General features: G+C 38.9%; 1 protein-coding gene across 2 annotated transcripts; it reads left to right on the top strand.

Annotated features, from left to right (window-relative positions):
- The first annotated feature begins 15,770 nt into the window (after positions 1–15,770).
- On the top strand, positions 15,771–26,062 carry AGR2 (anterior gradient 2, protein disulphide isomerase family member). 2 transcript variants are annotated; one of them, XM_036894579.2, is made up of 8 exons: positions 15,771–15,867; positions 18,528–18,673; positions 18,933–18,996; positions 19,125–19,177; positions 20,534–20,607; positions 22,421–22,484; positions 24,465–24,548; positions 25,758–26,062. In XM_036894579.2, exons 2-8 carry the CDS (start codon positions 18,535–18,537, stop codon positions 25,805–25,807), a joined length of 528 nt encoding a protein of 175 aa, XP_036750474.1. In that variant the 5' UTR covers positions 15,771–15,867; positions 18,528–18,534; the 3' UTR covers positions 25,808–26,062. The 2 variants fall into 2 exon arrangements, with proteins under 2 accessions (XP_036750474.1, XP_057360546.1); XM_057504563.1 differs by lacking the exon at positions 15,771–15,867 and adding an exon at positions 15,963–16,092.
- The last annotated feature ends 1,262 nt before the right edge of the window (positions 26,063–27,324 follow it).

The following is a 27,324-nucleotide window of genomic DNA, read 5'->3' as shown; positions in this document are numbered from 1 at the left end:
TTTTTTAAATTAAGGTATCATTGATATACAATCTTATGAAGGTTTCACATGAACAACATGGTGGTTACAACATTCACCCATATTATCAAGTATCCCCACACACCCCATCTCAGTCAATGTCCATCAGCATAGTAAGATGCTATAGTCACTAGTCTTCTCTGTGCTATACTGCCTTCCCCGTGACCCCCCTACATTATGTGTGCCAATCATAATACCACTTAACCCCCTTCTCCCTCCCTCCCCCCCACCTTCCCCAACCCTTTCCCTTTGGTAACTGCTAGTCTCCTCTTGGAGTCTGTGAATCTGCTACTGTTTTGTTCCTTCAGTTTTGCTTTGTTGTTATACTCCACATATGAATGAAATCATTTGGTACTTGTCTTTTGCCTGGCTTATTTCACTGAGCATATACCCTCTAGCTCCATCTATGTTGTTGCAAATGGTAGGATTTGTTTTTTTCCTATGGCTGAATAATATTCCATTTGTATATGTACCACATCTTCTTTATCCATTCATCTACTGATGAACACTTAGGTTGCTTCCATATCTTGGCTATTCTAAGTAGTGCTGCAGTAAACATAGAGATGCATATGTCTTTTTGAATGAGGGATCCTGTTTTCTTTGAGTAGATTCCTAAGAGTGGAATTACTGCTGACCCTCAAATTTTATTTATGTATTCATTTGTTTGTTTTACTAGAGGACATTTTTAGGGAGGAAAAAGAACATGGGTATATGAATCAGGAGACCTCATTTCTAGTCAAACTAATTTCTAGTAAAGTACTAATCATAATACAGTAGGCAGATACATAGCCTCTGAGGTTTCAGTTTCCTTTCAGAAAAGTGGAACAAATACTAGTCCTCTTACTTCGTGGGGCCAACAGAGAAAATGAATAAAGAAGTCTACTGCCAATGGTAACATGCAACACTCAGTAAAGAGACTGCCAATCCACTTAGGTCACTGCTTATTCTATCTGTGGGATATGACCTCAGAATTATAGTCCTAAAACCCATATGAATCCCAGAGGAAATGACAGTATATTTCACACAGATTAGCAGATTGGTGGTTGAACAATAGGATATTTGGAAGCAATATTCACTCAAGCAACAAATGCTTCTTGAGCACCTACTAGGTACCAGGAGCTGTTCTTGGTGCAACCCTGGTTGAATCATGGAATATGTGACTCATTACTTATAGAACCAGATGTTAATGTAAATTTTCCCTCTCACCTACCATATTGCTGATCCTTATCAAGTCACTTATATTCTTTGCTCAATCTTCCTTCTTTATAGAAATGGCCCTCTGCTCCATGAAACTAGGACCATTTATAAGATCATGTTACTGAAGTGTTTGCATTTCCTCAAAAGGAAAGTATAACTGAAAACTAGTCTACTTATCAGCAAAGTATCAGGGGACTGATTTCCAACTGCAATGCCTACTTTGTTGTTCGTTCATTTTCTTTCCTCGGAAAGTTAATAAGTTTTATCTAAAGGTCATGAGTCCTTCCTGAACAGCAGCACCAAAGGTATTTGTATAGCATTTAATATTTAGCTAACCCTTTACAATCTTACCGTTTATGCTGTCCTAGCAACCCAAAGTAGTTCATTATTATCATATTCTTTTTAGAAATGCAGAAACTGAGGCTCCAAGGCATATACAATTTATCAAACATAACTGCCTTCCTTTAGTATTCAAGTGAGAAATAAGCCATGGAGTTGAATAACATTTTTAGCTTCTCTTTTATTTTATCCCCTAAGTAGAATTAACCATGCAAAGGAGATGTAGTCCAAGTAGGGGAAAAAAAAAAGACTCAGAGTATAAATCCAGTGCCATACAATAAAAAAAATTACTATGTTGTTTAATATGAAGGAAATTTTTCTTTCCTTCTTTCTCATCAATATCCTTTTTCTCTTATCCAATTATCTGCTAAATTATACATAAAATGTGCCATCAGCATATCTCAGACCAACACAAAATTGAAAAGGAGAAAAACATCCCAGGCAACTAAAATCCTTAGGTTAAAAACAAATGGGAAAAGCCATTAATGGTGAATTGCAATTCCACAGCCCCTACTGTGGACTTCTCTAATTCAAAACTAAGTTGTTTTTCCTGAAGAAAGATTATAAGCCCTGGCTGTCTAAGGACACTTCAGAGTCATGCTCTGACCCAAGCTCACCCCTACTATCTGACGGTTCTTTCATACACCCTTATTGACTCATATCCCACTCACAACTTTTGCTTCGCCCCTAACACACAGATTCTGCAGCTTATATCAATTTTGATAAATGGGTTTTTCACTATTTATGAATAAACGAATGACTCTTTGCCTTCTCCAACTCCCAGTTTCACTTAAGCAGACAAAATGATCTCCTATTTGCAGAGGAGACTAACACCAACCACATGGAGCTCCGTATACATCCCTTCCCCTCTTCCCCAGATTTCACCTGATGCTGCAGACATCCCACCTTCTCACAGAGGAATACCCTTCCATCCAAGCTGCCCCACTGCTTCACGAGGCCTCCTTGTCTGCCTTCAACTCCTCCAGCCCTTTGGGATGCTTTTCCTGTTTCCTCTAACACACTCTGATGGGTTCCACTCTAAAGCAAACCTTCCTCAGCCCAGCTGCTCCCTCCAACTACCATCCTTTCTCTTGCCCCCAGTTTCTTGAGTTATCACTGTTTGGTTTTCCACAAATTATTCTCTGTCCCATCACATCTAAAACCCTAAAAACTGCCTTGTGCTGTCACTGATCTGTTTTCATGTCGCAGCAGGACACATTAACTCATTCAGCAAATATGTTGGAGCATGCACTATGCTTGGTGATGGAAATAGATAAATAAAAAATGCTTGCAAATAATGAGGTATGCTACAAAGGATATGAAAAGTTAGAGTGACAGGTGACAGCAAGGGAAGTCTACCTACTTGGCCATGGTGGTCAGAGAGGTTTTTCTGAAATGCGGAAATAAAAAGCCAGTTGTTCTAAGAAAAATGTATGGTGACCCTTTAGACTAGAACAATCAGATCTACAGAGAGCTGGGCAAGAAAGAGCTTGGTGCATTTGAGGAATGATCCGGTTCGATTCAGGTAGGACATGAAGTAAGGGACCATGAACCCTGGAAATAGGCCTACTACAGTCAGGCGGCCATTGCACACTCAGATTCTGATGCTAGTTCTAATAGGAATCCAGGCCAGCAGCCAGAAAACATTACCTGGAAGTGGCGGGAAGTTCAGTCCAATGTGGAGGACCGGGACAACCTAACAGTGAAACACAGCACGCGGATACCCAGGAGTGGATGTGTTCAGAGATTCTAACAGGCAGCATGAAGGAATCCTCTTAGCAGAGCCCAGAGCCCCGGTTGCTGAATGCCAGTTCCAGAAAGCGTCTGGAGGAAAAAAGCTGGTGTCCTGTTTTCAGTGGGGGAGGGGCAAGGGTGGGGAGGAGGGTCAAGGTAATGGGCAGTGGGCGAACCTTAGGCACAGGGACCAAAATGAAGACTTCAGTGTAGAAAACAACACAGAAACTCCTCTACCAGAAACAATGTGGAATCTGTGTGTGGGGGATGAAACAAAGCCCAGATTAGGATACAAGATTAGGGCCTGACCTAAGCACCTGAGACTTGGTTCTGACATTCATTCAGTGTACTAACTAGAAATTCCCTTTTTCCTCCCATCTGAGGCCAGCATTGGTCCTGGAAACCAGGGTGTGGCTGAGTTCCTGAGTCTTTGTCTTGGAGCAACAGAGAGTAAATACCAAGCAAGTTCAGATAAAAGAAACTGTTCTTTCAAAGACTAAATCAAAGGTTTCCTTGTTGCCAGATCCGGTGGCCTGTTTTCAGTCTTTATTTTCCACCATCCCTCAGACACAGCATGTCCATCCCATATTTACTCTCTTTCTTTTTTTCACGTAGCTTTTTAAGGCTCAAAATCCTACAGTAAAATACATCTCTCCCATTTTCTCACCAAATGGGCTGCCAATCTAGTGTGTTCTATCTCCTCTGTCCTCTTTTCATTTCCACTGGCACAACCCAATTTAAACTATCACTAAAGGCTCACCTAGAGTCCTGAACAGTCTGTTCCACTACCTTCTCTCCCCTTTTGAAAAGAACTTAACAGATGATTATTTTTTTTGCTTAAAAGCTCAACTTGAACCATATGTCTCCAACGAAATGGATGGTGAGCATGTTCCTGTCTCCTCTCATTCACCCAATACTTATTTGCTGAACTCCTTCTGTGTGTGAGGCACCACACTAGGTGGTGGCCATTCGGTGGTGGACAGAACAGAGTAGTCATGAAAGGCTTGGTCTACACCAGTGGCTTTCAAATGTTTTGTCACTGAAATCATTTGTGAAAGTTGTTCTGAATGAGATTTGAGGCTGTCTACTTTTTCTCTCCCACCATAAGATCCTTCAGAGATCCTGCAAAATACCTTAGTCTCTCTTGATTTTCATATACTATATTCTGAAATACATACACACACAGTCTCACTTCTCATAACAGACCATGAACTTCCCCACGTTTTGCCAACTTTTTGTGTTTTGTCCTTCCTCAATCATATGCAAACAAATTTTATTTGATAGCAGCTGTACCTGCTATCAAAAAAAAAAGACTTATTTTTTTACAAATTCAAGCATGCATTGAGTTAGCTTACTCACAGTTAGTTTACTAATTCTCATATTACAGATGTAAAGTGCAAGTGGACAAGCCAACAACAGTCCCAGAGCTTCTGACCAAATCAAACATTTTTAGCTCCCTTTTGTATTGAGTATTACAGATTCTAAGACATCAGACTCTATAGAGATGCAGTGAGATTTACAAATGACTTGAAAGCATGGGCACTGTTTTAAATTTGTATACACATATGTACTCTTGCTTTTAATTATTTTTTATCTACTAAAATAACTTGCTATAAAGAAAGACTGAAAGACTACTAAGTAATAACAGTTGAATTCTAGAAGCTCAGTTATCCAGAAATTTCTGTCGTAGTTAACAATTTGGGGAAATAAGAACTTTTTCTCCAGGACTTATAGAATTTCTCCAATGTTTATCTCCTGAAAGCCTCTAGGTTACTCTCAATGGAGTGAGAAAGTATGCTGTTGGTTTATACAAGTATCAATTATCAATAAACACACTATACTTAGAGAGAAGTAATGACTAGAAAAGGGGAAAGAGGAGTGTTTGCTGGGTGGGATAATATGTAACATGTAAAGGCCTTATTGTGTTCCAGATGTTCTTAGTACATTATAGACGTTAACTCATTTTTTCTTCCAAAACATCCTGTATGGTAGTTACCGTTTTATCCCTGGTTTACTTATGAGAAAACTGAACAACAGAAAAATTAAGTAACTTACTGAAGGTCCCTCAGCTTGTAGCCAAGATTCAAACCCAGGTGTTGTCTTTGCAGCCCATTCTCTGAGCACTACATCATGCTGTCCAGCTGTACTGCAGACCACCAAGTCTAAAGCAGGGTCCTGAGGAGCACAGCTCAGCACAAGATCAGTTCTTAAAGTCGCTTATGCCCTTGTGTTAAAAAAATTTCCCTCCCCAACTATATCTCCCATACTGTCAGTAACCATACCTGAAGTTCCATCATTAGTAGAATTTTATGGTTGTTTGTAACAAGTCTCTTTCTTCCCCATCCTTGTTTCATACAGTAAATTCCCTGGGAGCAGGTTTCATGTCCCACTCCCCTTTGTATCTCCCTGAAGTACCTAGCTCAATGCCTTACATGCAGTTAAGTACAAAAGTAACTTTCTGTGCACAAGGAATCAAATGAAATTATCTTTGAGTCTTAAACGAAGGTTATCTTCAAGCATTCTAAAGAGGCAAGGTGGGTGACAACATGAAACCAGGACCAGCCATACCTGGGCAGGGGCAAACCTATTAGGTGACAGTGGAAGCCTCAAAGCAGAGTGCAGGGTCCTGAGGCAATGTTGCAAGGACGTAGAGTAGGCTGGGCCTGCTGAAGCAGGAGGGGAGGGGGCCTCCAGAGAGATGCTGCACGGGCTCTGCCACTGCCAGAGCTGACTCAGGAGCAAAACGTGCCCTCTACAGCACCCACCCTGAATCCTGTCCCTCCCTTTAACCCAAAACTCAGTCCACACGAACACCACAGCACTTTTGCGCAATGTTCTCTGTTCCGTGGAGATGTGACAAGATGCCTTCTGCTGTACTGGGAAGCCTCCACAGCCCCTTGGGTCTCTCGAGCTTCACCTCCCACTCTTCCCTCCCAGCTCACTCAGCTCCAGTCAGCTGGCCTCCTCTGCTCCACGGGCACGCCTGCCTCAACGCTTGTGTCCCTGCTCTTGCAGGTGCCTCTGCCTGCCTGCCTACCTTATCTCCTTCTCTGTGGGGCCCTCCCTAAGCACCCAATTTAAAATGACAGATGCCCACCACCGATGCTCGATGCTCCCCTCACCTGTTTTTTTCCCCCACTATCCTACCTACCTCCATCTAACACACTGTATGTTTCACTAAATTATTTTATTTATAGTCTGCCTTTTTCCACTAAACTGTAAATTCCATGAGGCCAGAAAATTTGCTGTTTAAGACATTTTAGTGCCTGGAAATGTTAGCACATGACAATTATTTTCTGACTGAATGAAGTTTGTTTTACCCTTACTAATGATTCATTACCACCAAAGATACTTAAACACTTGGTATGTGTGTAGATATAGTTATATACACATATGAATATGCCTGTGTGTGTATGTGCAAACATGTACACACACACATACACCCCCAGATAGTGTATCAGCTATATTAAGAACATGGTTAACATTAAACACTGAGTATTCTTAGAGTAAAGAGAGCCCATCCTGAGAAATATCCTAACTCATCCTCTAGCCCATCAGCTTATTTTCTTAAATGTTTACCCTGGGGCACCCATATGCTGAATGCTATCACTTTTCATTCTGAGGATAAATATATAAAAGCAGGAAATAGAGGCCTTCTTCTACCTCTCCTGAAAGCAGTAGGTGGTACTGTCACTCTAACCACCCTGAATCTGGCCCTATCTGGGCACCCATCTGCTGCTCAGTACATCTGTAATCACCACCTGACTCGTCCCAGGCCGGCTGCCAGCTCCCTACCTCACCTACTTCCCTTCCGCAGCCTCCCGCTCACCAATCAATATGAGTAAAGCTCAGTGCCAGCTCCACCAGGACCTTAAATAAAGCCACTCCCTTGTCACCATGGCAATAATCACTCCTCAGCTAACACTCTATGCTTCTCACTGAATCCCCTTTTCCATGGAGCAAATACTGAGTAAAAAGCAATCATGAAAGTGTGCATGAGCACAAATCAATTCAAACCTGGATATGGCAGGAGGCTGAGCTGCTTTTAGAGCTTACTCATTTGCAACAGAAAGTTCCAGAGAATATTCACAAGTGCCAATGGATTCCGAAAAAGTGATTTTGGTGCAAGGTTGAGACCTAAAACTCAGAATTCTGCTGAAACTAGGGTCCTGGGGAAAAGGGGCTAGAAAATTCCATTCCATGGCCAAGAAATACAGGAAAGCAGCTTGTCTTTGTGGAGACTTGGTAAAGGAAATCAAAATAAAACAAACACAGTCTTGTGAAAAAGCAAAGCTCTATGCCTGGTTCTATGTGTGGGTGTGGAAATGAAGTTTACACTATCCTCCCGGTGATGGAATCTTCTAGAGGAGCCCAGGTAATATAAATATGACCCTGTACACATGATACCAGTCAAGCACCTGCCAGATACAAACTCAGAAATCCTCTGTAGAAACCTGTCTAAAACCCTGCATGCTGGATTCCTATGGAAAAATAATCCCAATGGAAGATGAGTTCACAGATAAAGAATACACACCATTGCAAAAAAGATCTCCTCAAGGGATAGCCAACAAGCAAAGCAAATAGATTTGTTTAGCACTGCCAATTTAAATAAGTTTGTTTGAAATTATTAAAGAAATGTTTTAAAGGAAAGAAACAATAACGGTAGAATGCTATAAAAGTAAACAGTTAGACTGAAAAAGGACCCAATAAAACTGGGCATGAAAAATAAAACCATTAAAAAAATGACCCGAGCCCACCACATACATGAAATGGATTGGTGAAAGCAGAGCAGCCCTCTTGTGATAAGACATGAAGTGATTCCATTTGCATTCTTCAAGAGGCAAACTTCCCCAGGATGTCAAAAAGGCAGCACTCAGCCCCAGTTCTAGTAATGAGAAGGCACAATAATGCTCTTCAGAGCCCCAGTGGCATTATGCTAACAGAGCAATGACACAGGAGGATCCTAACTCAGTTCTGGTTTATAAAACTTCTTATGGGAACCTAGCACTCTGCTGAGCAAGCACACACGCATCCTTGGAAGATCAGGAAAGCAAGGATGTTTGAGGATATTTGAGGGTAACAAGTCTGGCTCCTGGGACAGGTGCTGAGGGGATAAAGCAGAAGGGTGTTCTGGGTCTTATTATAGGTAGAAGAAGCACTACTACCTTATTTTTTCTCCCTTTGCAAGAAGTACTGAATACAGATATGATGCTGGAACTACTTCTTTCTTAATAACAAGATTAAACAATACATTTTTGTGACCTTACATTTGACACTGACCTGTGGTTGCCAATCAAATATAAACCTCTTTGTACCTATCTACCAAAGCAGAATTCTGGCAACTAGCTACCATAAACTGGCCCCCTGGGCACCACTTTTGCATTGCTAACTTCCTTCTTCTGAGTTTAATAAATCTTTGTTTCTTTATTGCCTAACCTGAACTGTTTCGCCAGAGTGCTTGTAAAAGGGAAAATGGCCACAAAATCTGACTCTCAGAGTGGTGTGCAAAGCTCCCTTGTGAAAGCTGTCATTTTTAAAACTGTAAAATCAGTTCACTCTTCATTTCACTAAAATCTGTAGTGTTTCTGAGTGACAAGATATCAAAGGGTGTCCTGTTTGTTATGGTATGGTGTGCTTTACAGATTCATTTTTTAAGTTTAATGTTTTTGAATCATATGCCAGAATAAATATTATATGACTTCATACTAAGTCTCTGGTTTATTCTAGCTCAGAATATGTAAGTTAACAAAGGGTGGAGGGGCAGCTTTGCCAAAATTCAGTAACATATATGTTTCAGACTGTTACAAAAGTAGCACCTAAAATCAATGGAAGTAAAATACTCATTAAAATTCATGCATTATTTTAGTAATCCCAAAGCAATCATTTAGGTCCTTTTAGCCACAATTCCATGGTCCAGTAGTACTGAACTATCTGACTGTAATAGGCAAAATCACAGAGAAAAAGCTTATGATGAAAGTTAACAAATGGTTCTGCAAGGAGAGCGGTCCAGCCATGGCAACCAATTTACTACAGAGAATAATGAGAATAAAGAACATGAGATGAGTGACAAATTACATCTTGAGACTATGTGCTTAATAAATTAGCACCATAATAAAACTCCAGAAATAATAGCTATAGTTATTAGTAACGGTTTCAGGCATACACTAAAATGTATGATTTGGGAAATTTTAATTATTTTCATAGCTCTTTTGCTTTATTTCTTTTCCACATTTTTAGGAAATCATTAATTCCAGTTTTCTAAACTAATCTGAGCAATTTGGACATGTCATATAAAACAGGAAATAAAGATTTTCATTTCTGAGCAGTGTAAAATGAGCCTGTTAGTGAAATGAATCTGATAAGACTAATCTTTAATTCATAAAAAAGATGTCTATGTATTCACTTGAAATTTTAAAATTTTGTATCCATAATTTAGTGCTTAAGAAACAAAAATCGTCCTAGCACTACGTCTTGCATTGTAAACAACGTGACCTGAATGATTCCATGTGGAAATCTGCATATAGCGTATCTGCATTTCACGCCCTGCATACATTCAAATATGCCTCAAACCATCTGACAGCTCAGGAAATTCACCATATTCATCGAGTGGTTTAACATTTATACTAATTAGTTTGTAGAATTTCTTCTCCTAAGAGGCTTTATTTGGCAATGCAACATAATATAGGAATAATAGAAAACTGGCCTAACTGTAATTAAGATACACATCTAAAATTACACCCTAACTACTCACTGAATTGGGACCCATTTTTCCCCATTATGCAGAGTCTAAAAGGTTATAAATAGTGAACCATGTGATTTTTTTCTATAACCATAGATTAGGAAAGATGCAATGTGGTGAATACCACTAAGCTTCATCTTGAAGTGATGACAAGGTCTTAAAGAAATCAGGAAGAAAGTAAGTGTGACAAGTTTCTTCTCTGTTTACTTTCAGGGCTGACCTATTGCCGAGGACTATGAGAGTTATTACAGAATGAGTCACATGGAAAACACAGGCGAACAGAAGAACACTGATACAGAATGAGTCACATGGAAAACACAGGCGAACAGAAGAACACTGAGAATATAAGTACATGTTATATTTTCATTGGTACTTAACTTCAAGGATAAAACATAAAAATTGGATAGTGAAAAGTAACCCCAAAAGGTTAAACTGTGAAAGCTATAACTATTTCTTTAAATAACCACCATAGATTTTTTTTGAAAACCCCAAAGTTACCCAAACTCTGAATTTTGAGACTAATTGTTCCATTTGGAGAAACAATATAACAAACTAGTTGGTATATAAAAGACACACAAAGCAAATTTGGAATCCTAGATCACAGGATTGTTTTGATCCTCTAAAAAATATATTCAACTATTCACACAAAAAATTGAAATCTTGGAAAGTTACTTATTTACTTAGAAAATCTTGGAAAGTTACAATATTACTATTGACAAATGAGAAAATTATAAGCATACCAGTACTTTTTTTTTGAGCCTATTAGTTTCATATTAAAGAGTGTTTTCTGCTGTAGACTAAAAATATTAAAATTTAGGGGTTTTTTTGCTTGTTTAAGAAAACTTCACAAACTTTGAAGTGTTATATGTTGTAGTGCATCATATGTTTTATTTACCAAGATAATATTGACATGCAATGTATTTATTCCTATATTTTGTAGGTATTCATTTACCACTGTCCCTTACAAAACACCTGCCATTTCAGTATACAGACAGTTAGATAATAAGATAGAAAGCTCTGATCATGACCACAAGACAATCTGTTTACTTAGGATAGGAAAATAATGATATCATAGTTTTTAAAGGAGTAAAGGTGAAAAAATTGCCAGAAGACATTTCCTAGAACTTGTCAAAGTAATACTATCACAGGAGGTAGGATTAGGCTTTTTAAAAAGTCAGTTGCAAGCTTAAGGAGGAATGACAGCTTCTGACAGCATCTCTACTTATTCAGGACTCCCCACCCTCAGGAGTGTATTTGTCATGTAACAATATTGACTCTAGGGTCAGACTCCAACTGCTAGGGACACGTCTCCTTAATGTATTTGAAAAGCTTCTTTCACATACGGCTGAAGTAGTTACTGGATCCAGATCTATTTTAAATAAACTCTGTTTCCAGCCTACCCGAACTCGTTAGTAGCATATCACTTCAATGGGAAGTTCTAAATGTTTATGAGATTATTCATTTCAAATTCCAAAAGAAGGATGTTAATGCTTCCTTTATAAATACTTCTCTTCAAAAAGATTAGAGGTCTTGGGGAAATCACTTAACATATTGATGTTCATATATTTTTAATTACTTTTTATTTCCCCTTTCCTATGAGGCACACATCCAACATGGTCTAAAAGGATTTTCAAATGTGAGCCTTTATTCAGATTAAACAGAGATTTTAACGCCTGTGAGACTGGGAGTCATCCAACTTGTAGTACAAGATATAGAATTTCTGGTAGTCTAGAAGAAATATTAGACTGTGCTATGAAACAAATGTAGAAAGCTAAATGCCAAATTCTAAATTTGTAGGCTCCTTGAGAATGGGTAAGCATAGACACTTGAACCTTTGAGGAAGAAATTTTAACCTGACATCTATGGATCCCACACAGGAATTTAGACATTAAGATGAACTCAAATGGCAATCAACTCTTCCTTTATGCTATGTGCCTATTTCTCTAAGCTAGAGTCTAGGGAGAGCTTATTTAGTCAGCAACTTGGTTTTAAGTTAAACAATTTTGAAAAGGATCCTTTAGAGGCAAAGTCCTCGAGTACAAGAAGTCATTCTCATTTTTCTCTGCATAAGGTTCATGATTATTCAGTTTTGAGAAGCTAACATTTGCTTACAGGTATATCTCTTTACTTCCTAACATCAGAACACACCATGGTGGGCTGCCAGGAATATTGGGTGAATTATCAGCAATTATGGGGGCTTTGGGTCCTATCTCTACACAACAGTTTTGTGTCTTTGGGCCAATTACTTCCATCCATCTGAGCTTACATTTCTTTATTTTTAAAGGAAAATAATCATTTCAGGAGAGGCTGTGGTGATAACAAATTAATGTTTCCTATAATATGTGTGGAAAGTCTAAGCCTTACAACAGGCTATAATCAAAGAGGGATCAAAGATTCTGCTGTCATGGAAGTTAATAGACTTAATATTATTTAATGGAGTTAATAGACTGAACTCTAAATGACTATAATACATAGAAGCAAATGATACGTTCTATAATAAAAACTAATACTTCTGAATCCTTACTATATGCTATGTACCATTCTAAGCACTTTACCTCAATTATTTTTATAATTTCTATGGATACTATAAAGTAGGCCTTACTATCCCCACTTTGCAAGTGAGAATTTAACTCAAGTACAGAGAAGTTAAGTAATCTGCAGGGGTTAGTAGAGTATGTAATAGTCATAAAGCTAGATTTGACCTTGAACCAGTCAGAATCCACAATTTGCCCTCTTAACCACCACAGGACACTTCCTCTTAAGGGTGAATTCTAAACTCCTTGTAATGACATTCAAAGCCCCAAGCAAATAGCCTGAGAACACCTTTCCAAACCATGAGTTACCAGAAGGATCTCATTCCAGCAGGGCTATTCCCACTAAACATCCAAAAAACATTTTGCAAATTCTTTACCACTGTCTCCATCTGGAAATCTTGCTTTCTCCTACCAATTTGAGCATTCTAGTGGATAAAAAGTGTAACAGCTGGTGGCTCTACCACTTATCTGTCCCCTATTGCATGCTGTTCTCAAATTTTAGTCAGATTCTCTCTTAATTTTTCAATCAGATCATAAGAAACCTCAGGGCAGGGCAATGTCTTCAATTTCTTCGTGTTTTCCCCTGAATTACAATTATCTAGTCAGTGTCTGGCTGCCTCAATAATGACCATGTCTTTCTCATGTTCTTATCCTTAATGCCTGGCATAATATTTGCTACATAAACAGGTTCAGTGAATACTGAAGAAATATTTCTAAACGGGTAAAGAAATGAATGAATGAGTGGGTAAATGTGCATTCTGAATACTCAATAATTGCTAGTTAGTATTATTGTAAGTCTCTAAACTTTGTTCAAAAATAGGAAATAACCTACTTTAAAATCTGCTTGAATAAAATCCTATAAAATTATGATGACAAATGTATTACATGCAAAGGTACAGCATCCACCTAATAGGCTACTGTTAAGTACTATCATTGGTACTAAGCTTAATTTCACTTGCCAACATTATTTTATTTATCACATTGTCAAATCCTACTCAGGGAAAAAGGGCTTCAAAAATACCTAGTAACAAGAGATTTTTACAGTATCAGGCAAATCCCAGAGATTAGTCCTATGACATCACTGCTAAAAGTAATGAAGCTTCATAACATACAAGAAAAATTTGTACCACCTACAAAACTCTAGTTATTTCATACCAAGACAGATATATAGGCCAAAGATGCCAGTCACCATATGCATGGGATAAATTCTAATAATTACTTCCTCCCTGCTGTACCTTAACCACTATGACAAATACTCGGTTTTTATTGACAGGAGATTAGGCACAGGAGTATAATGGTAGATTATGATAGCATATTTAATTATAAAAAACTAGAGATGTTTTTATTTGCCAAGTGGTAAGGGCTGAGTTGTGTCCCCCTAAAATTCACATGTTGAAATAATCCCCAGAACCTCAGAATATGACTATTTTTGGAGATAGTGTCTTTAAGAGGTAATTAAGTTAAAAATAAGTCATTAGGATGGGCCCTAAACCAAGGGGACTGGTGTCTTACAAGAGGGAATTAGGCATGTAGAGGAATGACCATGTGAAGTTACAGGCATCTAGAAGTCAGGCAAAGAGAGAGGCCAAGGAAGAAATCAAATTTGCTGATACCTTGCTCTCAGACTTCAGTCTTCAGAACTGTGAGAAAACAATTCTGTTGCATAAGCCACCCAATCTGTGGTACTCTGTTACGGCACATTTAGCGACCTAATATACCAGGTACTTTTACATTTCTTCATTCGTTAAAATCCCTTTTAATTTTCAAAAAAGTCATGGATGGTGATAGTATCCTTATTTTTTAGATAGGGAAACTGAAGTTTCAGAGATGTTAAATGATGTCTCTGACAGCCCAGTGAGCAAGCGCCAGGGTGCAGGACTCAGACAGGAATCTCGTGATCCCAAATCTTGTCCACTTTTCACTCTCAGCAGGTAAGGGATAAAAGGTCACTTGAGGTTTGGTCCCTGTGACACTGTAAACTAGTCGTGGGACATTCAGAGTCATTAGCTTTTTAACATCTTTGTTTCTCCACCTGCAAAATGAGGGGGTGACTATTCTAAAGGCTAAATAGATTAAGGGTCTGTATAAAAGCCCTGTCAACTACACTTCAATTTAAAAAAAAAATGTCAACAACAAAAAAAACCTTTCAGGTTTTAGAAGTTTAGCCCAAATCATTGTTTTCAAATCTCTAAAGAAATTATCACTGTAAACTCATTTAGAATTGAAACAAAATTCAGTGTTTGGGGAATCACTATTTTGCTCATGGAAATTTTGATTCTATAAAAAAATTACATATACTTGAAAATATTTTGGAATATTATGATCTCAAAAAGTTATTTTTATAGAGTTTGTATGCCATTAATTTTTTGCTATTAAAGATGTGTCCATTCTGAGCTTTTTGCATATAGCTGTGTGAATAAAACTCAGGATTGAAATGTTTTACAGAAAATCTGAGTTCAGTCTTCAAGTCTTTAGAGAATAATTGCATAATCTTGAATGAAAAACAGTAGTTGCAGACCTTAATTTCTAGGTCTGAAAGGTGGGTTAAATGTCTTCCTGCTGCCTCACAGGAAAGTTTGCCATTACATGAAAGAATAGCTATGAAATACTTTTGAAATCTCTGGAGGCAAGCTGCTGCATATATTCAACTATAATGTAATTAATAGAAACTCATAGCATTAGGTATCTTTTTCCAACAACTTCCTCAGTTTTGCAATATCATATTAGAGCTTGCTTTGCAGTTTTTACATACCCATAGTGAATGAAGATTTTGTTTACCATGAAGAGGGAAGTATGTCATGGAAACTAATTTGGAGGATAGCAGATATTATATGATTGTAGAGGTTAGACTTGTGAATCATCTTGTGTGTTTTCTACTAAATAAAGGCAATCTGACCAAGGGGAAGAAAAAAATCTACACACCACACACGCCATCCAATCACGTAAAGACAAATCAGCCTTCAGACAAATCAAATGTCTTCATTTAAAGCTTACCTGGATTTGGCATTCTGCCCATCTTTCCAAATCACTTAATATAGTTTCACAGTTAAAAACATGCCTACCGAAAAGAAAACACTATATGATATTTTTTAAAACTAGGAACTCTTTAGCCCAGAGAGGACAGTCATTTAAGAAAAAGAAACTTCCTTTCTGAGTTTGCAACATGTAAATACGGGACTAGTGGGTGGGATTGAGGTGTGTTCAGGTACATAAATAGAGGCTCGGCTGAGCTAACACACTAGGAAGCTTGGACCGCGTTGAGGCTGGCTGGCTGGCTCACACATACAAGTGGGTGGGGAAATCCAGGTAAGGCTCCTGACAATAGTGTCGGAAGGGCCCTTGCTAGAGTGAGCTTTGGCTTCTGGTCATTGTGTAACGCAGCAGGCAATCAACAGGCAGAGAAGTGCAGGCAGGTTTCCCAGGGCAATGAAATGTGATTTGGAGAGGGAACATGGAGTTTCTACCAAAGGCTTACTGGGACCTTTCTTTGGCCAGAGCTGGCAGAGTGCAACCCTCCTGAGCTGGTTCAAGGTAATGCTTTCTCCCTCGGGGTATAAGAGGTTTGAGAGTGGGTGATCTCCAGGACTTTTCAAGCCTGGGACACGGTCTGGGCTTTTCTGTCGTTGTGCACTGGTCACTACTGAATGCTTTGCATCTCTGGCTAGAAGCAGAGGCCCGCAGGATGGGGAAACCTCAGCTCTAATGGCCTGCTAGGAATTTCAATTCAGAATATAATTGCAGAATATTATTGCAAAAAAAAAATTATTTGCTAGTACATTCACAAGCTCTCTTTTCTGTCTGGTGTAAATATATTTTTGTTGCATTTTTAATCTTTAAATTCACAGGATAGGCAATAGGAGATCTGGTTGCTTTCCTGAAGCGTTTATGAACAGGAACACTGAAACTTCCTGCAAGTTCATTCCTCACCAAAGATAAGAAGACAGAAATATAGTAACCAGTAAAAAATGCTGGTTTCAGAGAGAGAGAGGGCATGTGTGCCTGTGTTCAAATCATCAATATCCTTTGTGGTTAGCATTCTGTTTTGAGGTGGTTTACTAAGTTTGCAGAGCAGAGCCTATTCGTATTATGAAAAGTCAGTAGAGTGAATCTCAGAAAGTCAGCACACAATAGTCCAATAGTCCGTTGGTACAGCAGGAGTTCTATTAGGCTTCACTGAGCCATCCTGCCATAAAACGCATGTAATATATCAATAGTCCCAACCTGTGAGCTGCAGAGTTATCAGCAGGGTTCCTCACAGCCATTTGCACAAGAGCTGTGGATGGACTAAATAGCCAAAAGTACTTCACTACAAGTTTACTATTTTAGTTTTTCTAATAGACATAGATCTATTGCTATAAATAAAATGCAAAATCAAATATTTGCTGATAAATGCAGAGTAGTTATTTGCCATGATATGTTTTTTAATCAAATCATTCAAAAAGTACAATTACTCTCACATAAAAGTTTTTCCTTTTCACGTTAAAAGGCAGTCTTTGTACTAAGAGGCTAGGAATTGTTGGCTTGTGATACGCTTGAGTTATTTCAGCAGAACACTAGGATACAAAAATTGTTATTTGCATTTCCACATCTCTACTGGTGTAGGTATGAACAACGTGTATCCTTGCTTTTTATATCTTTTTCGAGTAAGCTCTTTTGTGGCTACATGCTATGACTTGGATAATAACTGATCAGTTTAACACAAGGCATCATCTGGATTTGGTAATTGAGTAAAGCTTTAAAATCAGCTAATGCTTCGCAAAGGTTCCCACCCAAACTATCCGAATGTGAAACACTTTCCTCCTTAAAAATATGGAGCATTGATAGCCTATCCTGCTTTCCTCGCAGTTTGATTTCATTCAAAACCTATACCAATATTACAGTTAGGTATTTCTTTTTTAACAATTTCAGTCTTTGGGTTTACTAGAATCCCACGTTTCCAGCTTTGCATGCCATGGTCCCTGGATAAACACAGTGATTTTCTAGTACACTCACTCTGTGAGCTTGCTCATGCACTCACAGATCTTATCTCGCCATTCATGTTCCTGTTCATAGGCACCTGCTTCACATTGCTATAACTTTCCATAAGAATTAATCATGGAATACTGAAAAGAAAAAAGTTAACAAAGAGACATTTATGGGGGTGGTTCCTCTGTGTTAGAAGTCACATAGAATATTTTTGTGCACTGAAGCACATGCCTACAACACTACCTCTCAGACCCAGAGAGTCAAAGAACTATCTGAGTAGAAGGAACTTGCATTGACCTATTTTAGTTGATTCAGAACTAATGGAGTTTGAGTAATGTTACACTAGCAAGATACACAGGTGCACATTTTCAGTTGATAAGTGACAAAGTTGACAGGTTTTAAATTAAATAACAGATCATTCTACTTAGATCTTATTCTTCAATGAAAATGGCCCCATTTTAACCAAAGGCTAAAGATGTTTGTATGTTTAAAGTGATTGTTTCAGGGTGGAAAAACGGGAGCCAACATTGCAAAACGGCAAAGTTCCAGAAGCCTTGGTTCTGCACCCACCTTATTAAGTCTCATCCCTCTGAATTTCAGATTCTTCATCTATAAAATGATGCATGGGGGGTGAGAAAAGAGCAAGTAAAAGAAATGTAAATTTCTTTAGCTATAAGAATATGCACATCTATTTATTTTCTTGAAATGTATCTATACCTGTATCTAATTTTATGGTGTACATTTCTATAGCAATCTCTGTCAGTATATTTTTATCTAGATGGATCTCTATAGGTACATATATATACATAAACTTGATAGTCACACTATATATCCTTAAGAAAATTCTGTGGAAGGTAGTTTTTCACTCCAGTCACATGGTTTCACCTCAGCCAAGACTCAGTTCCTTTGTACCCCATGGTTGTGATGCAGTCTGAGAGTCTGGAAGACTGCTACTTCCCTTTTATATTATTCTCTTTTTGTGTGTTTGTTTTCCACATTAGATCTGCCATGGAGAAGATCTCAGCGTCAGCCTTCTTGCTCCTTGTGGCCCTCTCCTACACTCTGGCCAAGGACACCACAGTCAAACCAGGAGCGAAGAAGGATGCGAAGGACTCTCAGCCCAAGCTGCCTCAGACCCTCTCCCGAGGTAGGCGACAGCCTCGCCTTGCCTCCCAATGCTTTTTAATCGAGAAGCTGAGATTCGTGTGCTGAACACACTTTTGTATGTGTTCCTTCTAAAGTTATCAACGTTGGTCATTATTTCTACTTTCCGTAGAGATTTTTCTGCTTCCTTAATGTTGAGTATCTATGTACCCCAGTCTTCACCTTGCTTTTCAACAGCTTTGGTCTGAACTAACTCTAGTAACTATGAATAGCTTCACATGGAGTGGTTCATTTTGTTCTAGGTTGGGGTGATCAGCTCATCTGGACTCAGACATATGAAGAAGCCTTATACAAATCCAAGACCAGGTAAAGATGAGCACTATGCAAAATTATCTCATGGTTCTCAAGAGCACCATCTAGTGATGGTCCCCTATAGTGAGCTATGTGAAATACTACTCATTAAAAGTTATCCAATCTCTCTTTGTCTCTTAAAGCAATAAACCCCTGATGATTATCCACCACTTGGATGAATGCCCACACAGTCAAGGTAATTTATTCTTCTAAATATGATTTCCTTTATAGGCTGTAGCTTTAGAGCCAGGGTTCAGATCACTCATCTTCACATCCTTAGCACCATTACATTAAAAAAAAAAGAATATTTTATGCAGTACAAAGGTTTTAAAGTAATCTCAAATATTTCCATGTTTAGTTTTAACCGTTGCTGTACATTTTGAAAAAACAAGTTCTAGGATTCATCCTTCTTGCTTTCTCTTATGTTCTGTATCTAATACACCAGCAAACAGCACTGTTTTAACTTCAAAGTATCCCCAGAAGCCAGCGCCAACCTCATTGGCATGCCATCCATGCCAGTGCACAGGGCCCAGTTCTTGGAAATGCCTATGCTTTGTTCAAAGCTCTATCATTGCTGTCTTAAAATTCATAACTATTTCAGAATAAGGGGCCTGATATATTCATTTTGCACTGTGCCCCGTATCTTATGTAGGTCTTGCCCAAATCCAGCAATTTCCTATTGTCCCATTGCTACTGCCTGGTCCAGACCAAGATTGCTTCTTGTCTGGAGTACTGTGATTCAGTCATACAGCCACCTAACTGGCCACACCACAGTCAGTTCTCCATACAGCAGCCAGAGTGAGGCTGTATGTATGAAAACATAATATCAGATTCTGTAACTTATGTGCTCAAGTAGCCTCTCATCAGAGATAAAGTTAAATCCAAATTCCTGACACGGCCTACAAGGCTGAGCATGATTGGGCCCCTGGCTCTTTCCCTTCTCACCACAGTCCCCTTCTTTTCTCTCCTATCCATTCAGCCTGGCCTTTGTGCTTTTCCTCAAACAGCTCAGCTCATTTCTGCCTCAGGGCTGTTGCTCTTGTGGCCCACTCTGGGTGAGAAACCCCAAATTTTAGGATGGATCACTCTCTCATCAGTGTTGCCTCCTCTGAGAAGTCTACCCTGACCACTCTAGAGCTCTTAAACCTCTTGCTTTGCTTTATTTTTCTCAGAGTATCTATCTCCACCTGCAAAATGTTTAGATATTTATTTACTTATTTATGGCCTGTCTCCAAACAAGCATTTGAGCTCTATGATGAACATTACTTGTTTTTCCATTGCCATGTCCCCTGTGCATAAAACAGTGCCAACCACACAGTAGCCACTGTGTAAATATGAGATGAAAAAAACAAATCGATGAATGAATGAGTGAGTGAAAGGCGAGAAGCAGTGGTAGTCGATGGCCCAGACGTTACTTCCCTACTCATCTGCCAAAGGGGCAAAGTTAAACACTGTATCAAAAAAAAAAAATGTTCAACTTAAAATGTAACAGAGAACAATGGTTTTAACTGGTGATGAGATGGATGCTTAATGATTTTTCTTTATATTATAGCTTTAAAGAAAGTATTTGCTGAAAGTAAAGAAGTCCAGAAATTATCTGAGCAGTTTGTCCTCCTCAATCTAGTTGTAAGTTTACTTTTCATCATCACTGACCTTTCTTTCTCCATGGCTCATTATTTGAAAAGGATGATTCTTTTGTCCTATACATCTTAATCATGCTGCATAAATGAGATCTGTTCCAAATACCTCATCTCATAGATTAGAGAGAAAGAAGGTATTTTATTTTGTTAATAATCTATCTTGCAGGTCTGTGTTTTTATTTAGTAACTAATGGATTTATTTAGTAACTAATGACTTCAGTCTCACGCATTCCTGCTTTACTTTGCCATCACCACCTCTCCTGATCTTCAAGCTTTCTTTGTACAAGCCCTGTTTATTCAGTACACAAAATAGGTTCCACTTTTCTTCCAAAAGGAAGCAAACAACTGAAAGAACTACTATACCCAACCATATGTCCTCTGCCCCACCCCTCTTTCTCTCAACCTTTTCACAGGTTAACACAGTGGCTTCAAAGAGCATCCCCGCCACTAGTTCTTACCTTCTTCCACAAACTCATTTTCCTCTTTCTAGCCCTTAATGTCAGTAATGTGGTGAATCTCTCCTTAACCTACTTTTTTTTTTTTATGTTTTATATTCTCTATGGACAAGTTCATCTACATCTGCCTTTCATCAATGCCCACACACTGATAATTCCCACATCTTACATAAACGTGTAACAACTTCCAACTTGTGTGTACAACCATAGTTCATGTATCTCTCATAATTAGCTTAAACTCAACTGAATTTATCAACTTGGTCCAGAATTTTCAAGTAGCTCTTTTCTCTATTCCCTATTTTACTGTGTTATTTTACTCACCTCCAGCAGTCAAGAAGCGCTAACTTCAATTCTCACTGTTGATTACTTCCCCATAAACTGAGGCCCGCTAATTTAGTATAAGGATTTTTCACTTTGCTGAGCTCCCTGCCCACAAGATAAATCTTATCTAATCCCACAGGGCCGACAGGGTAATCACTGTAAAACCCAAACTGGAATAACAGTACCTCTCTCCCATCCCTCCTGCAGTTATCTGTCTATGAACAAATGCAAACATAGTGGCATGGTGTGCAAGGCCACTCATGAGCTGGCCCTGAAGCAGCTCTAGCATCTTATCTGGCTACTGCCTCATATATTGCTGTCCTTTAGTCTTCCCCAAACACTTGATACCAGAAAGTTTTCTGCCTTTGCACAACCTCTCCCCCTGCCTGGAATGACCTGCTTTTCCATGTAACTGACTCCCATTCATTTTTTAAAATTCCTCCTCACCCTCTTCAGAAAATTCTAGTGGAGTTTGCATACAAGGTTAAATGTCTTGCTCTGGGCATCCTCTGTCCATGCATATCCTCCACCATTTCAACCCCTGACTCCTCCATATCCATTTTCCTACTTGTATCTCCCAATAGACTATGTATTCCTTATAGGTAAGTGTTTATATTTCTAAATAAAGACAATCCTAAATAAAGTGATAAATGGATAGATGGATGCTCAAGACCATCCTGTTTCTGTAATTTCTCCAAAAATGACTTCTGCTTTTTGCATTCATCTATTTCCTCCTACTTCATCCAAGATATCTTCCCCAAACACTGTTAACTCCTTCCGAGTTCTCCTTCACTGAACATTTTTGCTCTTTATCATATTCATTCAGCTCTCTACTCATTACATTCTGCTCTTATTTAGATGTAACTTGATCCCCCATCTATATTATAAACTCTGTGGAAGAGATGTGCCTTAAAATATCTTCAGATGCCTAGCCTGGTAATAGACACATTTTTGTGTTAACAAGTTCAAAAATAATTGAAGGGTAAACAAACTAAAAGCTGCTTTATTTTTTTTTAACCTTAGTATGAAACAACTGACAAACACCTTTCTCCTGATGGCCAGTATGTTCCCAGGATTATGTTTGTTGGTAAGTAGAAGTAACAATGATAACAAAGTCTGAAAATCACACAAATGCTACCATATCTCATCCTCTGTCCTACCTACCCTCATCTGCTGCTCCACCATGGCCAAGGTCACTACTGAGCTCCAGCAAGGGGTATAATGTTTAAGTTTCACAGCATACTTTCATTATAAAATGCAAGCTCCTACCTATTTCCACTTTATTTCCCCTCATCTGCTGTTAAGATTTTATCATTTGCCCCAAATACATATGATTAAGAAGTGACCTGTGAACTATTTGAATGTGTTGATGATTTTCCAGAATACGTCAGGTCTGTAAACACTTAGTTTCATCAGGCAAATGTCTGTATGTTGGCTTTTTTTTCTTTTTGACACTTTCGATATTTTTAGTAAAGTTAAGAATGTAGGCTGGAAAAAAATCTATCCTACCACTGGTACTTTTCCCATGTGGTTCTGCTGCTGGAAAACGTTTCCTGCTTCTCCCTCTGTACCTCCACACCACCTCGCTAACTCCTCCATCCTCACTGTCATTCACAGACCTGGCCAAATCCCTGCTAGGTGCTCTTGGGGCACCATGTTTCTCTCAATAGTCACACTTGCCTCAGTTATAATTTTGCAGTTCTTGGGTGACTGTTATAAATATTTTCCCCCATGGGACTAGAGCTCCTTGTGTCAGGGACTGTGTCTGTTTCTGCTCACCATCGTATTTTCAGTATGACCCCTGCAGTAGGTTTGCAATAAATATTTGTTGAACGAACAAATCAATTAAGTTCAGCTTGGATCAAAGTCATACTGACTGAAAGACAATAGATAAGTAAACCCACCCCACGGCAGAGCTCACCCTCATCAAGCGGCCCACCTTCGCAGCTCACCCAAATTCACACTAAATGTATAAAAGAGGCAAGAGAAACAAGGGGGAAAAGGAGGACAGCTGAACTAGAGCTAATTTTATAGATTTGGCTTTGTGAGGGTTTAGAAAATCTAGAACCCTTACTTCGGGACTTTACAGTTCATCCAGGCACACCTTGAGCACGAATCCTTTTCACAGTTTTCCTGTCTGAGGCCATTTCAACTCACCTTTGAGTCCTTCAGTCCTAAAAACCAACTCCGAGGTAGCTTGCTCTCCCAGCTCAGTAGTTCACGCGGGCTGCACATCAGTCACCTGGAACATTTAAACCATCAAGCTACCCAGGCCACACCCCGAACCAATTAGATCAGAACCTCGGAGGGGTGGGACGCCCGGCAGCAGGATTGCTAAAGCGGTCCAGGTGATTCCCATGTGCTGACAGCGCTCCTTCGGTCCCATCGCTCAAGGCAAGGTGTCTAGATCTCTGTGAATTCCAGTACTTCCCTTTTGGCTATACCTTATTTTTAAAGTACCTTTTATTCCTTTTTTCTCCTTGATAGCTTCAAGTTAAACATAGAACATGAAAAAAACGTATTTAAGTTGAAAGGAATGTATGCATATGAAAGGGAAGACTCCTAAATTTCTATTTTTAAAATATGTTCATTAACAGTAAAGTAGAAAAAATGTGTATTTGACCTTTGCTGCCCCTAGGGCTTGCTTTATTAAAAACAAACAAAAAACCTTGGTTTTGAAAACTAGCCCTGGGTGTGGGTTTCTAATGATCTATGTTGCTTTCCGCAACATATTTCAGTGACAACATAATCATTTCAAAAGTTTAAAGTAATTGTTTAGTAGAGAATGCCAAGGTTTTGACCAAAAATAAAACCACCACCCCAGACGTACATATTACCCCATTTTTAGGTTGCTATAGACGGCAGGGCTCACGGGCTTCCCCACCATAGCAGTGCCCAGCTGCTGAGCGCTTCTGCCCTGCTTTGGGTACTGATGGCCAGAGCCTGGGTCGCAGAGTGGACAGAGTAGAACTCGAGGCAGCAGGACATGGATAAATATGGCGGGCTTCATCATGCAGTAAAGCTTACTTGGAAACACAGCACTCCATTCCCTGTTTTTTCCTTATAGACCCATCCCTGACAGTTAGAGCTGACATCACTGGAAGATATTCAAATCGTCTCTATGCTTATGAACCTTCAGATATACCTCTATGTAAGTGTTCCCTCCTTTGGACACCTCTGCTGCCATCCAGCTGGAGTAGAGTCTGCATGGAGAAGGGGAGAAAGTTCCTCTCAGGGACACCAGGGAATCAGTTGGACCCTAACTAGCCTTTTGTCCTCAGGCAAATCACATTCACTTTGATAGTTTTTAATCTCCATTAAAATTAGTTAGATTAGGTATCTTTTTCTCTGGGAGGATTCTGTGACCATATTACCTGCTTTCCCGGTTCCTCTTAGGTACCCAAACATACAACTCCTTCTAACACAGAACTGAATGAAATAGTAATTGCACTACTGCACAAATAATAGCAGCAACCTTTGTTAAGTACTTTTTTCCAAACACAAGTGAAATAATGTAGTTCAGCTCGCCGAAGCTGAATTCAAGTTCAGTTTTAAAGATCAGCAGGAAAGATGGTTCCAAACAATTGCCAAGGTTCTCATTCTCCCTGGGGTTGCCATAAAATGGAAAAAAAAAAAACAAGGCAGGTGAAGAACCTCAATGGGAAACTGCACCTAGTACTGACAGCTAGTTAGTCCTTCTGGGAAGAAAACTGGGTTTTGTCCTAAGAACCAATTCTGCTCAAAGACTAGGGTCTGCCTAGAAATGTACTGCCCAATATGTTAGCCATTAGCCACATGTAACTTTACTATTAAATGAAAATGCAAATTTAAAATTCATATTCTTCAGACACACTCACCACATTTTGAGTACTCAGTGCATAGACTGAGTATTTTTCATTATCATACAAATTTGTACTGGGCAGCACTGATCTAGAACATTACACTGGGAAGAAGTTAAGGCTGTGTCTGGGCAGCAGGGAAGAATATTCAATGGTCCATTAGCAATGCTCCAGTGGGTGCTGGGAGGACCAGGGAAGCACATTCCAAGAATGGGCTGTTCTCAAGACAATAGCATGATCTTAATGAGATGCTGGACACCTTAAAGGCAGGTATCCTGCACAGGTAAAATCACAATGCTCTGTCGAAAGGCATTAAATGGATATTGGAAGAAAACTGGATTGCAATGAAAGCCATTTCACATACTTTTAGAACAAAAATTTGCAGTAAGATTGTCAACTATTCATCCTATGATAAAATAGCAGTCCATTAAACAATGCATAGAGTATCAAAGTTTGGGAGTTTAGTCTATTAACATAATTTCTGGCAATGTCTTGACTATTGTAACTTTTTCTCCCATTAGTGCTCGATAACATGAAGAAAGCTCTCAAGTTGCTGAAGACTGAATTGTAGAGAAAAATAAAAAACACAACTCTGCAAGCTCTTCCTCCTGTGTTAGGCCTTGAGACTTGGAAGCAGAGATTTTAGAAGACTTTGGACCACACAGTAACACTGGTGGACACACTCATTAGATTATGGTTTAATGTTACAACAGCTTTTTTTTTTATTTGGTTTCAAGTATACATGTATGAAAACAATTTTGTATACTACCATCATGAGCCATGATTTTTTAAAAAATAAATCCTTTTCAGGTGTTCAAACTGTTAATTTTTCCCCCAACTTCGTCTTTCACAGAAAAGCTGTTTGGTTCATTCACCAGGTATGACTTTTGGACACACAAAACATAGAGAGGACAAGACAAATGTAATTTGAGCAATGCAGACAAAGACCAAGTCATCTTACTTCCCTAGAGTTTTTCACTGGGTGACTAACAGTAGACATGAGCTAAAACCACAGAAGTTATCAAACAGAAAATGCTTTCATGTGAAAGAATTCATAGAAAGGTATCTGAAGAAAATCAGGACCTAATTGAAGACAAGGCCTCCCCAGCCTGGCCAGAAACTCCTGTGTTCACACTTTAATTTAGTAATGCAATTTTAGTTAGATTTTGCTCAAATGAACCCTCTCAAAGAAAGCCTCTGGCTGGAAGCTTTATCCTTCAGAAGAGTAATTTCATGAAAAAGTCACAGAACATCTGTACCCACGAGCACACCCTGAAGAAATCCCGATAATTAGCTTTCTAACACACTCGGCCTCTCAAGGGTTTAGCGTGCTGGACTGGAATAAATACAGTGGAACTGTTTTCACCTTCTTCACCAAACTGACCAGCCGGGAGAAGAGCAAAGGGCAGTGATAGCAAGCGTACGGGGAGATCAGAGGTGGATACTTATCTCTGGAAAAGTTGAGAGGGCTTGGCATCAGATAAAAGAGCAGCCTTAGTTACTTTTAACTATATTCTGCCTGACAATAATTAAACTGCATTCATTTCATCACCACATATTTACTCTCACATCCACTATCATATGGAATTCCTTCATTACCCAGCCCCCACTGAGTTCTTTGGCCCCTGAATGGCTGTGGTGGTCTGTCCCACAGTAAGAGTCAGTGCTTTGCATATTACCTATTACTTGTCTCAATTAACTTTTTTTTTGATAGCTCTTTTCCTGAGTAGATACTCTGACATTAACTTATCCAAGGCAGAAAATACATTTTAAGTTGTTTTCTCACCATACTATCAAAGACCAATGTACTAATAGGTTCTGAGCATATATTGATTTAATGACATACAAATCCTCAGCAAAAATATCACCAGAAGGACTGGCTCCCTTATCATAAGTTAGTAACCTACATTTGCTTAAAAATAAAATATTACATTTAGAAGCTCTTCGGTGTTAACAAGAATAAAAAGTACTATTGCCTTGTATAAACAAACATTTCTAATGACAACTTCTAAGCTATTCAGAATTCCTCTATAATACACCAAAATGTTAATTTTTTTATTGGGCTGATGTGATATACGATTGTTAAAT

This window comes from Manis pentadactyla, chromosome 7 (genome assembly GCF_030020395.1).
Source record: "Manis pentadactyla isolate mManPen7 chromosome 7, mManPen7.hap1, whole genome shotgun sequence".
NCBI classification, from domain to species: domain Eukaryota; kingdom Metazoa; phylum Chordata; class Mammalia; order Pholidota; family Manidae; genus Manis; species Manis pentadactyla.
This window is presented reverse-complemented; position numbering and strand designations above follow the sequence as displayed.